The following is a 14,941-nucleotide window of genomic DNA, read 5'->3' on the forward strand; positions in this document are numbered from 1 at the left end:
TGTATATATTTTCACAGTAAATATTTATTTTGTAAAACTTGAAGTGAATTAGTGCTTGAAATTTTATGTGAATTTTAAATCATTTTTACTCCTGTATATAGTCATGCACTTGGTATTTAAAAAAAAATTTGTATGTTGCAGTGTTAAGTAGGTATATTTTAATTATGTGCTATGCTAATAATTTTATACGCCAAAATTGCTGGCTATAAGACTGTATTTCTTTCTCATCTTAACAAATGCCAATTAAATAACTGGCTATAAAAATATATATATAGAAAAACATTGTTCTGTACACCTGCTGTGGTCAAATTTCATCCCAACTACTTTTGCCACATTTCCTCTATAAAGCTATGTATTTATTATTTTTAAATTGGAAAGAGAATTGGACTCTCTATGCATTGCCTACACAAATATTTAGAAATCTGGGAATGTTTGAGAATGGTCAGTCATTACTTTTTTACTGTGAGGTGTAGGAACAATTCTTACTGTGTGCCCTTGATAATGATGATGTACTATATGTAATTGTTATGTTTGTTGATGTATTTGTTAGAGACAAATTTTGATTTTTATGTAAATTGGAATGGGTTTAACTTTTTTTTCCCCTGTGGAGAAATCCTTTGCTAAATCTCTGATTGTTGTTAAAATTTAAAACAAATGTATGTTTTTTCAAGGACAGAGAGTCAACAAAAAAGAGCTTCTTTTTCTTTGTCAACACAATAGAAGAATAAAAAGTGTGAACTCTTCCAAAAACTGAAGATTAAATTAATTAGAATGAACAAAACCAAGAAGTTAGAGGCTCGCTGTGAAAAATTTGCTTTTCCTCTCTTTTCTATGCACACTACTCTGATGGCCAAAATACTATTAAGAAAAAAAGCTGTAAAGTCTGTAAAATAAGCTTTTCATTGGCAACTCAATAATTCTTACCCTTTTTTTTTTCTTTTTTTTTTTCCCCTTTCTCCTTTTTTAATATCCCTCCTCGCTGGAACATTTCCATATCTAATAACTATGTCGCTAGATACTTTGTGTCTTCTTTGTTTCCACTTCTTTCATTTTCATGGGTTGGCATAAGTAACTAATTAGATGTAACAATCACTGTATAAAAGTCAGAGAAGGGAATAAAATCGAGCTCACTTTCTCCCTAATACGTTATTTTTCCACTCTAATTAGAGTAAAAACTTGTAAAAGTGTGTGTTTCTCAGTTAAAGAAGAGGTCTGTCTCTGATATACCTAGAACAGCTTTGTTCATTAAATATGTGTCATTTTTACACAGTCACTTTTCAGAGTAGAATTACACTGTAAATGCTAGTGAAAAAGTATTGACTTTGGAGCATGAATTTGCTAATTTCAAAGCAAAAGTTCTGCATATTGCTTGCTCAGAACAGTGTTTTAGAGAACTTTTTTTTAATGTTTTACTGTTAAAATTCTCAGGATTTTTTTAATCATTTATGGTACAAATAAGTCTTGACTAATAACAAGTTAGCAGCTGATTTCTGAATGTAGATTGCTGTAGAAATTTATACTTTCCTTGTATTCATACATAACCATTGTTCTACAGCTTTTCATATCAGAGCAATTCTGTGTCATGGTTAAAAAGTTTTTGTTTGCATAAAATCACATATAAAGGAGTAGCACGAAAACAAATATACTTGAGTTGATTGCATTTAATCGAGTATACTGGCTGTAATAAATGAGACTGTAATCTTTCTTTAACACGTCAGAGCACAGAGAAGCTGTAACTCTGGTATTGAGATTTGTCCATGTTAATCTACATTATAATTTCAAAGACATTTAGACAATCTGTTGGTTATATGAAGAAGAGGATTTAGTCTTCTGCTTTTGTGATTAATTTATGATTTATCATCTGGTACTGTAATGGTTAATAGCACTATGGTACACTGGTTGACTGTTAGGAATTTTTCTTCCTTGTGCATATGCTTCATAATTTCCTGGGTCCCATGGGACCACAGCTGAGTTGTTGGCATTGTCAGAAAATACATCTTGCTTTTTTTCTCTGTGTTGTGTCAAGTCACTTAACAGGTGCCAAAAGCAGGTCACTGGAGTCATACACCAGAGGGATGGGTATAAAGGGATAAAACAGGAAGACGCTGGAAAGCCAGTCCAAACACTCCTGTTGTTTTCCAGGTTACAGTCTATCAGTATTTTTGGATATTTGCATAATCCTCTTATATCATGTATTTAGTAAAAGAGGTCTTTTTTCCCCTTTTATTCTTAAGGGGTGGTTTTTATTTTACCCATTAACAGAAGTAATTTTTTAGGAAGAGATTAATACAGACTTTCTAAGCTGACATATGTAAATGTCTGTGTTGAAGGGATCTGAGAATCAGCCAAGGTCATTTGCTTGGTGAGTTGATTATACTCAAGGAAAATGGATCATGTCCATTTCAATGGCAGATACAGACAAATCTTGACGAATTAAAGAAACTGATTTGTAAGTGCAACTGCAGTATTGAGGTCTGAAAAGCAAAATAGGCAAGAACCTTCTTTAGTCAGAATCAGAGGTGCAAAAACTCTGAAACCTGTGTTCCAAGCAAGAGCAGATTTGGAAGCAAAATACATTTTATCAAGGAGAAGGATGGATAGAACTGCCTCCTTATCCAACCTCTTCAAAATGGGTATTGGGTGGAAAAATGGAAGAAGAGGTACATAAGCCAGGAAAGCTAGTTTTAGAATTCAGAATAGAAAAGGGCATTTGACAACACTCAAGCTGAATCCTGTCTTGCAAAGGAAATTTAAGGGTTCACTGTAAGTACTCTTCAGCAATAGAAACAGAAAGAAACTAAGGAAAGAAGGGGAGCATTATCCAGTAAGGGTGAGGTGGAAACAAAAAGCATTGTTTATTGAACATAGAAAATTAAGACCAAATGAGCTGCCCCAAATTTCAGTAGCAGTGATCATGAGCACAGGGACATCATTTCTCTTAAACTGAAGACACACAGCTTTTAGTACTGAATAAAGCACAAAGATTACTTTTTTGCATATCACAATTCTTTTTATCCTAGTAAAGGGTTGACTCAATCAGTCTGTGATGTGCTGTCCTTCACAGATCCTTTTCCCTTAGAATTGCCATACCACTGATCAATCCCTTCTGTGGCTATGTATGCTGCAGCTCTCTTTCTTGAATTGTAGCATGTATTTTCAGACTGTTTCCTTGTCAGGTAAAATTATTGTGAATTCAGAATTTTAACAGTGTAATTCAGCTTAATAGCATAATATTCTTTGCCTATTTAATATTGACAATGAATGCAAGAAATATTGTACCAAAGTAAGGCAACTTTTTTCAGTAACACATTGCTGTATGGATTAGGCTTAATGTACTATGGAGGTACTTTGAAATTGATGATTGAAATCTGATTTCCAGCACATTAAGGCTTTTTCTTTTGAGCTAGCAGGATGAAGAGAAAATAGTAATAAGGCTTTATTAAAACATCCGTGCCTCTAATATGGTATTTGTAACAGTAATCTGGAAAAAATATATCTCTACTGTCATGGAAATTTAGACAGCTGTATCAATTGTGTGTGTGTGTGTGTACAGGAGAGGGAGTCATATATCAGTGGCTGACTGGCAAGAGTCACTGATACAATGAAAAGCCAGAGAACCTCAACAGACCAAGGCTTAAGGGCTTAATTTGATACACTCTCTGAAAGAGCAGATTAATGCTGCAAGAAAATGAAATGGTCAGGGGAATAGAAATATGTTCCTTGCACTAGTTTATTTGGTGTTGAATGTAGCTATACAATCCAGAATTCTTCTGTGTGTGTGTTGCTGGGAAGCAAGCAACCAGGCTTCTATACCAGTCAGTAAAGTGGCAAATGCAGTTTTCAAGTGAAAAAAACTGATATCCTTTATATCTAAAGCTTGCAGATGAACATCTCCCACATTGTTCTTTGTAGTGTCTTGCTTTCATTTTATGCAGAAATATACACAGAAATTTCCTTTGATAGGTTTCAAAATCCTCTACCTCTCTTCAGAAATAAATCATGTTCATTCATGCATGGGGTGGCTTTCTAAGCTTTAGTTTCAGCTGCCTTCTCATCTCTTCCTCCAGCCTTCCTCCCACATCTTCCCTCCCTCAGATACCTTGTTTCCTGCTGAAATTTTTTCCATTTCATCTTGCTTAAAATAGTTGTGACCAAACTATTATATTCTGATGATGTTTGCTGTCCATTTGATTCGTCATACGACTTTAGAGCCTTTCATCTCCCTTTAAGAAATATTTTCCAGGAAGCAGACCTTTATTAAGAATACGTATGTATTATGTATGTGTATATATAAAAAGTACATATTAATATTCATATTCTTGACACTTTTGTTGAAAATATTATCATATAAGCTGAATAGGTTTCAGTATTACTTAATCTTTGGTGGATAAGGCTTACTCTGAGATGAAAAGTAATTAAAATAAAAAGTTGTTTTATTACTTATTACTAAGTATAAGTAATACTTATTTTTTGTAATTAGTAATGCTTAGTAATTTTAGCTTTAATTCTTGTTTATGGGATTTCTTTAAGTAATGGAAAATAGTTCTGAAAATGTGGAAGTTTAATGCTTTTTCTTCCTTTCATTCTATCACCTCAAATATAATTTTCACTTTAAACTACCAGTTGTATATTGTAAATTAAAGACTGGAGATCTGTATTTGGAAAGGCTTATCATACTAACACAGTTGCTTTCCTGTCCATTTAAATGTAATAAATAGTTTTGTTAGATACTGTGCTTGTTTTACAGTGTGTTTTTAAGGTGGCTTCAGATTTACTGCTGGGAAAATCTCTAACATTCAAAGTAAATTGTTCTATGAGGGAGTGTTTGATGTCCAATAGGAGCAAAGCGCTATGATTAAAAAAAAAAAAAAATCCAGTTAAATTCCTTAAGGCAAACTCACTTCATTACCTCATTTATGGATCAGTACACCAAGTTTAAAAAGAAAAGGCATGTCTCTGGAGCAATTCAAATGGCAGAAAATCTTGTGATAGTTGAATTGAACTAATAATAAAACTGAGTGACAATAGAATAATAGTAGGAAAAGAAAAAAGGTAAGCAAATGTATTGTGTTGAACATATTTGTCCTGAGTCTTCTGTAAAACTAATAGAAATTGGGTTGTTTCCAATGCAGATCTCTGTTTGATTCTCTTTGTAAGACTTTAAACTTGATTTCCCACCTTTACACTTGCCAGTGTAAAGAAGCATTTTGTACCCAGTATTTTCAGATTGTTTACTTTGGATTTTATCTTAAGAAATTGATTAGAATTCAAGCTATTCATACTCCTGTAAGAAATAACATTTCTTGTTTGCATATCTAGTCCAGCTTTATTTTACAATATAAAATCACATTATATTACTCTATATTTGCCATACTGAGCTACACATGTATGACTTGGATGCATATATTAGTTAATGCTGTAAACTAGTAGCTCTGACCTACTACTCAAATTGGAATGGTAAGTAGGAAGTGCTATGTTGCCATTTCTGACAAGCACTATGTGGAAATTTTAGGTGTAAATTGCTGTGCCTGTAGGAATTTGGGAAAATCACAGCTCATTAGCTGTTTCTGTTGAAAGGTTGGCTTCCCTTTTGTAGAGGGATCCTAAAAGAACCATGAAAACTCTCTTTCAGGAGTCATTGCCTTGCAAAGAATCGTGATAACATCAGCCAGCTGCCTGATAGTATCATGGCATAACAGAAAATAACTTGTAGGGACCTAATAACCTGGAACAGCAGTATTGGATTGTATTGCATTATTTAAGGAGATATTTCTGTGCCAAGTGTTTTGTGTCTTTCTGACATATGGTAAGAAAAGTGGGGTTTTCTCCATCCTTCCTTCCTTACTTATTCAGCGAAATCCTCTTGATTCTCTTGGTTCTAATATTTATTTTCCTGAGTTGTAGATTAAAATGTATCTGGAAGAACTGAAATTTTAATCTAATAATAAAGATAAACTTGAAGAATTTATGTGTATCTCTGTGCATTTTATTGATGATAACACTTAAGAGATTGAGAAATTATTTGGTTTATTTAATGTTTTTGTCTTTAATGCATTTAAACTTCTGTTGTGTTTAATCTGTTTTTTACTTCCTAACATGTCGTCTCTCTTATGAAATGAAATAAGCAATAAACTCACGTCATTAAATAGAATAACATTTGGAAAAGGTACATTTTTTCCATAATATACCATTAATTATTGCATTCAATTAAAACCGGGTAAGTCTGCTTAAAGATAGTGTACAACTTAGAATATGCCCAAATCAATGTTCTGGATTTTTACTTACAAAGTATGCTTTGTTGAAATGCACCCTGCTTACATTTCTTTAAAGATTCGTAACTGTCCACTTATGTAACGGCTTGCAATAAAACCATTTAGAACTGGGAAAGGGAAGTATTTCTCTCTTTGCTTAATGTAAGAACATGGTTTAAATGTGAAGATTTTTAATAGACTACAAAACAAACACCTAAGAGAAATATTCACACTAAAGGTTTTTTTTCTTGTTGCTCTGCAGTCTCAGTTTGAACTCAGGGTATTCCATATTCGTGGAGAACATGCTGTATCAACTGCTCAGCTTGAGGAAACCATTGCACATTTGAAGAATGAACTTGATAATAAGTTAAACAGAAGAAATGAAAAAGCAAAGGATATTGGTGTTTCTACTGAAGATGATAATCCACCAAAGGCATACCGAAATGTATGTATACAGACTGACAGAGAAACTTTCATAAAGCCTAATGAAGAAGAAAACAGAGCTGTGAAAAATAACCAAATAGTACCCAAAAAGCTTAATATTTCTTCTTTGACACATAGTATATCTGCCCAAAGTGAAAATAAGGACAATTACAATGTACAGTCATCAGAAGGTGTCTTGTCTTGTCAAACAAAACAAATGCTGCCTCCTCCTCCTCCACCACCACCACCACCTCTTCCTCCCCTTCCTGATTCTTCACTGTCGTCTTTAGTTCCTCCACCACCACCTTTGCCAATGGGTCCGACTTCACTGACACCTCAGTTTGGATCTGATCCCCCACTGCCACCTCCACTTTCTGAAGGCTGTAGGAATTTTCAAGCACCACCACCACCGCCACCACCCCCGCTTCCAGGGCTGGGACCTCCTGTTCCGCCTCCACTGCCTGGATCTGGGTTACCTCCACCCCCTCCACCTCCTGGGCCTGGGTTCTTCTTTAATAGCACTTTATCTTCAAACCGAGGTCCTCGAAAACCTGCCATTGAACCTGGCCGTCCCATGAAGCCTTTGTACTGGACACGAATACAATTGCAAGACAACAGGTAAAATATATTTGCTTGGACTTAGAGGTGCTCCTTATAGGTCTTGATACAAGGATGGGTATACTATTCAAGACTTAATAACAAAAAAGTGAACAGTGTAGGAATGTATAACAAAATCAATGTGGAGACATGGAATTTACGCGCTTTTAGAAAAAAGCCAAATCAGTTCTAGAAGTCTGAAAATTGTAAGTTGTTTTTAAATACTACATTTAAATTAAAATTATGTGTATTATGAATGAAATTTTTTTGCATCATAACAAAAAGATGGGGTTTGGGTTTTTTTTTCCCCCCATAATTCAAGCACTGCAAGGATGACCATAGTGACAGGGTGCTTCCCAGATTTAGCAATAAAAGATAAAATGATAGCCAAGAGATTAGAAAGAATTTTTTTTTTTTCTTAAAATTAAGTCTGAGTTAGAGTTAGGATTTAAATGTTAGAGTTTGGTCAGGTGAGAACTTAGTTTCATTTTTGCTTTCCAGTCACTTCATGTGATTTTATCTTCAGAGAACTATGTTGTGTCATCTTCGATGATTCCAGTTCTAGAAACTGGAAACAGTTTAGCCGGAACCTAACCTCTGTGTGTAATTCTGTCAGAGCAGGAAGAGTACAGCATACGTATAAACATATGTAGCTCAGCAACCTGTAGCATTAAGTGTCCATTATGGACAAGTCTCAGTACTGATGGAGACCTCTACAGCTTTAAAAAAAAAATAGATATAAAATTAAAAAAACCCCACCCATCTTAGTGTGATTTAGTGCAGGGATAAAATCTTAGATGTGCTTGAGGGAGGGATGCCATCAAGAGGGACCTTGATATGCTTGAGTAATGGGACTGCAAACAAGGCCAAGTGCAAGGTCCTGCACCTGAGTTGAGGCAACTCTCAATAGAATCTGTGGAATAGAGGAGGTAGACTTAGATGGAATGTAAGGAAGAAATTCTTTACTGTAAGCGTGATGAGGCACTGAAAGGTTTCCCAGAGGCGCTGCAGATGCCTCTTTCCTGGAAGTGTTCCAGATTGGGTGGGTCCCTGTGCAGCCTGGTCTAGTGGAGGTTGTCCCTGCCCATGGCTGGGGGTTGGAATGAGATTTTCAAGGTTCTTTCAACCCAGGTCACTCTGTGGTTCTGTAACTGTATTCTAGTAGTGTATTCTGTTGTACCAAACCCAAAGTTACTACGAAATACACTGTTTCATTGATTAGTTTGTAAGTGGTCATTTGGAAAACAGGCATAAATAAACAATTTTTAGACAGGTTTTTGAAATGATCCTACAGTCTTTGTTTATGCTACCCATTTATTTAGCTGACAGGAGAAAAGCAGTTGTCCCGTTTACACTTTCTGGGCCAGCACAAGTACCTTACTGCCAAAGTGGAATGTGGCTTCAAGCGCTACTCAGCTGCTCTTTTGGATTTGAGATTCTAACTTTCCTTATTGTGTTTATTACTATTATATAGATCTCATTAAGAGGGATGGCTCAAAAAGTATTTTTGGGGGATGCTTAAGTGACACAGACTGTTTTATTTTGATGAGGAGTTGTTCATTAATTCAGGTCCTGCATTAATGCCAGTAATGAAATTACATTATTATTTTGACCTTAAAGTTCAAATCATTATTATCTGTGTTCAAAATTATGCTAGCCTAGCAGCAGTTACCAAGATGCTAAATTTAAACATTTTAATAAATTAAATTATATTACTATATATGGCTTACAGTCATAGCACATCATAATATTATATGTGCTATACTGTGTATATACACACAGTATATTACATACTGTATTATGTACTGTGACTGTATTATATATTTTAATATCTTATGAATTACTATAAATTATTTATTACAGTTTATTTATCTTATAATAATGATTTTATTTAAATCTTTATTTATTTGCTATTATTATTCATATTATTTTTAGGTTCATCTATTATATTTAAACACTGTTAAAGTAAATATCTGCAGTTAAGTGGATTTAAGTGTGAGTTTTATTTTACTTTACAACTCTGAATTTATTTTGATGAGAAAGTACCCTTATTCTGGTATAATAAAACATTGTAAGGTATTAATATTTTATATAAAATATTTGACAGGAACAAAGAAATTAATGAAACGTCAGTTGTATGCTCTTAGTTTTTCAGAATTAAAAGCACTGAAATATTGTGGAGTGGGAAGCTTGAACATTTTAGTTTTACTTTCCCAATATTACTTTGGCATAATCGTTTAGTAGTCAATAAATAGTTGGTCCATAAATAATCTTTATTGTAATTCTTCCCATTGAATCAATGAAATCAAAGTTTTCTTTCTGCAATAGTGCTTGTTCACCAAGCTTTTGCAAGGTAACTCATTGCATTTTGATGAACTACTGGTCACCAGATGTAATGGTCCCGCATTTTCATGGGCTGTATTGGAACTGGAAACTTCTTCAAGGGTTTGCTGCTCAGATCAGAAGCTGTCCAGGACTTCTTGTTGCAGAGCCAGAAAGAATCCTTCATTATTCAGTATTGCTGAAACGACAGCTAGTATCAGGAAGAGTGAAGCTGTGGAGCTCTAAGCATGTCCTGTGACATAGAATATGCTGCATCAGCAGATGTGAATAGAAAAAAATAAAGAGTTCCTTAAACATTCATGATAGTCGACAGTTGAGCGTTAAGTTGAAAAATATCCTAAATTTGAAAAAAAAAAAATTTTTTAAATTGGTTCCTTTCAAATTGGTAGGTTTTCCATTTTGTTGCACATTACATCTATGTTTAGTGACATCAGCTATTTGTATTTTACTCTGGTTTTCATCACTTTTTTAAAATTGCGAATAATTTCACTGCCTTTTAGTGACATCTGCTGGAAGAACTGGTCCCACCTTCTACTGAGAAACAGACAAGAACACTCAAAAGTTTTGTCCCACATTTTTTCCTGAAACATTGAAATTTTGAAACAAAGCCCTTTCAGAATTATTATACAATGTTTGTAGCACTACATATTATTTTCCCCTAATCCAGATGAAACTAAAGGATTGTTTAAACAAGCTCCCAACTGATCCAAAACTAAATCTGGTCTTGGAAGGCAAAAAAACAAGGAAAGATAATCCACATTTAAAATTTACAGTTGGTTGAATGGAGAAGAATACTGGCTAGTCTCCCAGAATATAAACCACATAATTACTCTAGTTTCTCAGAACTGCAACAAGGATAAAAATGAACATACAACATCTGCGGATGACGTGAAGTAAATCAAGTCCTATACAAATTACCCCAAATGCTCTTAAAAGATGCTTGAATAAAGTTTGTTCACTGTTTGTTGATACTGTTTATTTTTATAAGTCTAAATAGATTACTGGAAATTTCTCAAAAAAGCTGCCGTTGAAATACTCCTAATCCTAGTTGAAGTGGCAGAAGTCTTTTGAGATGTATTTCACAAGCTGCAGTTGTTGGACGAAGAACTGTACAATACGAATGATGCATTTTGATAGTCTAGCAGGCACGGGCTAAATAGCAGAAACTAATAACTAAAACTAACAGCAAAACTTTCTGACTCCTTACAAGAGCAAGGTATAGGGAAGGAACGCTCTTTGGGTTTAAATCTATCATGGATTTTCGTCTATTATGGTTAGATCTATTATGGTTTCTCATAAATGTTTAGAAATTTTATTATTACCTTTCCCTTTATAGGAAAACTGCTATGCCAACATTATGGGAATCACTGGAAGAACCTGATATACTTGATACTACTGAGTTTGAATATTTATTCTCCAAAGACACCATTCAGGAGAAAAGAAAACCATTATCAGAGACTTACGAAAAGAAAACCAAGGCCAAAAAGGTATTTATTGGTTTTTTGTTCGTCTTTTTTTTTGTGTGTTAGTGTTTAGTCTTTCATTTTGAGAAAACTCCCTTTTAATTTTTGGATTTTTTGTGAATGAGCAATCAAACAAGCTATGGATTGCCGATTCAATCTCAGTTCTCTTGCTTGAGAATGCAGGGCTGTTATTTACCTTGGAAGATGTTTTGCCTTTGATAATGAAAGTTCCACATCCCAGTGAGGTAGAAGAAATACCATGTAGGAGAACAGATTTAAAGTTCTAATTCATATTTGCAAGTGCCAGTATTTCAGGCCATTACCTGCCCTTGAGCTGATTTATTACTAATGCCTGTCATTAGTTAACTCTAGCAAACCTCCCTTTCACTGAGATTAATTTTATTGGAAAAAAAAAATTTAAAGCAACATTTTGAAAAAAGGATTGCCAAATTTTTTTTAGTCCAGTATAGCTAAGGAGTTGTGTCAGGAAAGGACAGGACAATCATGTCTTTAATGGCCAAAGCTACATGCAGTAGCTGTGTCATTGCTGTAGGGCCAATATTGTTTGCTTCAGACGTGATCCATTACAGAGGGAGCTGGCACTTGTCAATTGGGATGCGCAGATAAGAAAAAGAAATGGCATTAGTAGTATTTGCTGCCAGAAAAATTCTAGGCTGAATAATAATCAATACTGTTTTCCTAAACCAGTGTGATTACACATCAGAAACTACTGAAACATTTATTGTGTTTTAAATCTCATTGAGTTAACCTGCTTGGAACCACAAGAGGGCTCTTTGCATGTGAGCTGTGCTTGCTGCCTTCAATTTTATAATATATAGAATGCGAAACATGTATACATATTGGTGCTTTCAGATATTTCAGAACATCTTTGATCATAAATTCCCAGTATTGTGTCTTAATGCAACACCTAATGAGAAGTATCAATAAGGCTATAGAATTTACAGAATTCAAATTCATGCGATGCAAAAAGTGAAAAATAAGAAATGGGGCCTGGATGGGGACATGCTGGCATTTTTAAATACACACCAAAGAAATAGTTGTTACAGTCCTTCAAATATTACACTGAAGTTGGACATCAACATCTCTGTGAAAAATACTTTGAGATATTTTACTTGACAAATACTTGAAGTAAATTTGATACGTAGCAGCAGCTGTAGCCATAAATTGGATTAGTTCACATATCTTATGCCTTCTTTCTAATATTTATGTTTACATTTCATTAATTTACCTTTTTCAGAAAGAATTATGTAATAGGAAATACAGGTTTCTAAAGAACTTTGAAGAATGCAATCACTGTAATTTTAGTGGGGAATTGATATGCACAAATAGTTGCCTTTTTATTTCAAAATCTCAGTAGTTAAGGGAGTATATCTACTTCTCCAAGTGGGTGACAGCAAACCAGGTACAGAATTAGGCCTGTATACTGAGAGATGAAATTGTGTTTTTCTTTTTCCTTGCTGCTTTGTAAAGTAACTTCTTTGTTTGAGCAGTACAATTTTTTAATGATCTCTCTTGGCTTATCCAAAATTGAATTGAATAATACTTAAAGAACATATTGGTATAATAATATGCCTTATTTCTTGTGAGCAACCAGTGTGTTTTCATACAACTGCATCTTTTTTTTATTTCTATCACTGTTTTAATTATTCTGCTTGTGGTTAAAGGTAAACTTACTATTTTAAGACAATGGATAGATATATTTACTGAAATTAATGAAATGAAAGAGGTTCCTTTAAAGTACTGTATGAAAATACAAAAATAAATTCCCTAAAAGATAAATTCAGAATTATATCTATTGCTGTGTCTTTAGTTTGGTCAACTGATGGGATTGTGATCATGGCCTTACAAACCATGGGAGTTGTAGGGTTTTCCATGAGAATTTAGAAAACTCGTGATCAGTAATGTGAAACATTCAATCATTTGGTCAATTTAAAAATTAAAAATAAATCCACTTTTAGAATTCAAAGAAAATATTAATTGAGTAGAGCAGCATTTTCTTTTAGTACATTCTGTCTTTTCACCTTTCTCGGTTTAATGACTCATAGTGGCAACTGAGTGTTTTTACAGACAGTTGGCCCTCTTAGATGGTCCTGTGTTTTTCTTTGTCTCTCTGAAATTCTCTGCTGGCTGGCTCCAGTGGATCAGTCTTGGTGGGCTGCAAACAATACAGTAGTAGAGAGGCATTTTATTTTCTTACAGGAGGGTTTATTAGTAGATAATAACAGAGAGCTCCTGTAGATCAATATAAAGCTGTCAGTTTGGCTGGTTTCATTTCTCGTTTCTCATGCTTTTTCTTGGCTCTCGAACTTTCTTGCTTTTTTTCTAACAATTACATCTACTAGGGTTTTAGCAAGAATCTTTTTGCTTCAGTACATAAGTTTCTGCTTGTCTGGTCCTAAAAATGGTACCAGTGTCACATTATAGGGGATTGTATAGTCTGGATAAAGATGCTTTCAACAGACATTAAGAAACACGAATCTTATGAGGCTGATCGTATATTACAGATTGAGCTGATGCTGTGTCATTATGTACTTATTTGTGTATTCCTTCTTCATATTCTCTAAAAGAGCCTTCCAGAGCAAGATACAGGTACAGCAATAAAATCTTGAGTTGTAGTTTGTGTTTGAAATAGTTAACCTATTTTATTTAATGATGTCTTTTAAGACTGATGCGTTCACTGCATTAACCTCTTCTCTGCACAAACTATGCCCTATTTCATACCATCTTATACAAACTAAGTTCAGCCTCCTTGGTATTTAGAAAAGTGATAGACCAACAGATAGTGCAGGTCTGCTTATTAAAACATGATTATTCAATACTTTGCTCCTTGAATGAGAATTACATCAGTGCCTCCCTTGCAGTCAAGTTCCTTTTTCAATTGGAAGTAAGATTTTATCTTTTGAATTAGAGGATAATTGTTTCTCATTTTACTCCTTTGCAGTTCCAAATAAAACAATATTATTCCGTTTATTCTCAGAATTATTAGTTCTGTGAAACCAGTTGGAATAATCTGTGTGCTTAGGCTGTGAAATGAATGCTTCTGTGGAAAGCCTATAGAAATTTCAGTCTGTTCTGTTCTTACCCATTTTTCCACATAGCAGACACTGTGTGGCAACACAGATTAAAAAATGCACCATATGCTGTGCTTTTTTTGCTTACAGCTGATAGACACCTGCCATTTTCAGCCAGAAATGTTGAAATGCTGCCCTCCATAGGCTGCACCAGGGGAGGTTTAGGTTGCACATTAGGAAGAATTCCTTCACTGAAAGGGTGATTAGCCTTTGGAATGGACTCTCTAGGGAGATGACAGAGTCACAGTCCCTGGAGGTGTTAAGGGAAAACTGGCTGTGGCACTCAGTGCCATGGTCTCGTTGACATGGTGGTGTTCAGTCATAGGTTGGACTTGATGTCAGAAGTCTATTCCAACCTAATTGATTCTGTGATTCTATATAAATAGAATGGCTGGTCTATTTTCCAGTACCATTTGGCAAGTTATGCACAGGAAGGAAACTTCTGAGTATACATTCATATTATATACATATTTATACTCATGTATATAATATAATTACAATATAATATATATAAAATCAATATTTATAATATGGAATATATTACTGTTCATACATATATATGCTCACTGTCAAAATAGGAGAATACATTGAGGACTCTCTGGAATTCTCTGCTGGTTGTAGTTACCTTGGTATTTTCACTTATTTCTTGGAAAGCAGAATACAAACTCTGCAGCCACCACCTATTTGCGAGAGGCTTCAAATGTACTGAAGTAGATCCTTCAGAGGGCTTTCATGTATCTGAGATCTGGTCTGAAAGACAAAGATAAGCACA

At 34.4% G+C, this 14,941-nt stretch overlaps 1 protein-coding gene across 1 annotated transcript in view; it reads left to right on the forward strand.

The window, feature by feature from the left end:
- The window catches only part of FMN1 (formin 1), a gene marked incomplete at both ends in the record, with an annotated part of 129,894 nt that overhangs the window by 35,014 nt on the left and 79,939 nt on the right, over nucleotides 1–14,941 (forward strand). The window contains 2 exons of the mRNA XM_082283246.1: nucleotides 6,514–7,292; nucleotides 10,951–11,101. Of these exons, the coding sequence (XP_082139372.1) occupies nucleotides 6,514–7,292; nucleotides 10,951–11,101 (930 nt within the window). The remainder of the gene's footprint in view (nucleotides 1–6,513; nucleotides 7,293–10,950; nucleotides 11,102–14,941) is intronic.

Source organism: Coloeus monedula (assembly GCF_965178545.1).
Source record: "Coloeus monedula genome assembly, chromosome: 6".
NCBI lineage: Eukaryota > Metazoa > Chordata > Aves > Passeriformes > Corvidae > Coloeus > Coloeus monedula.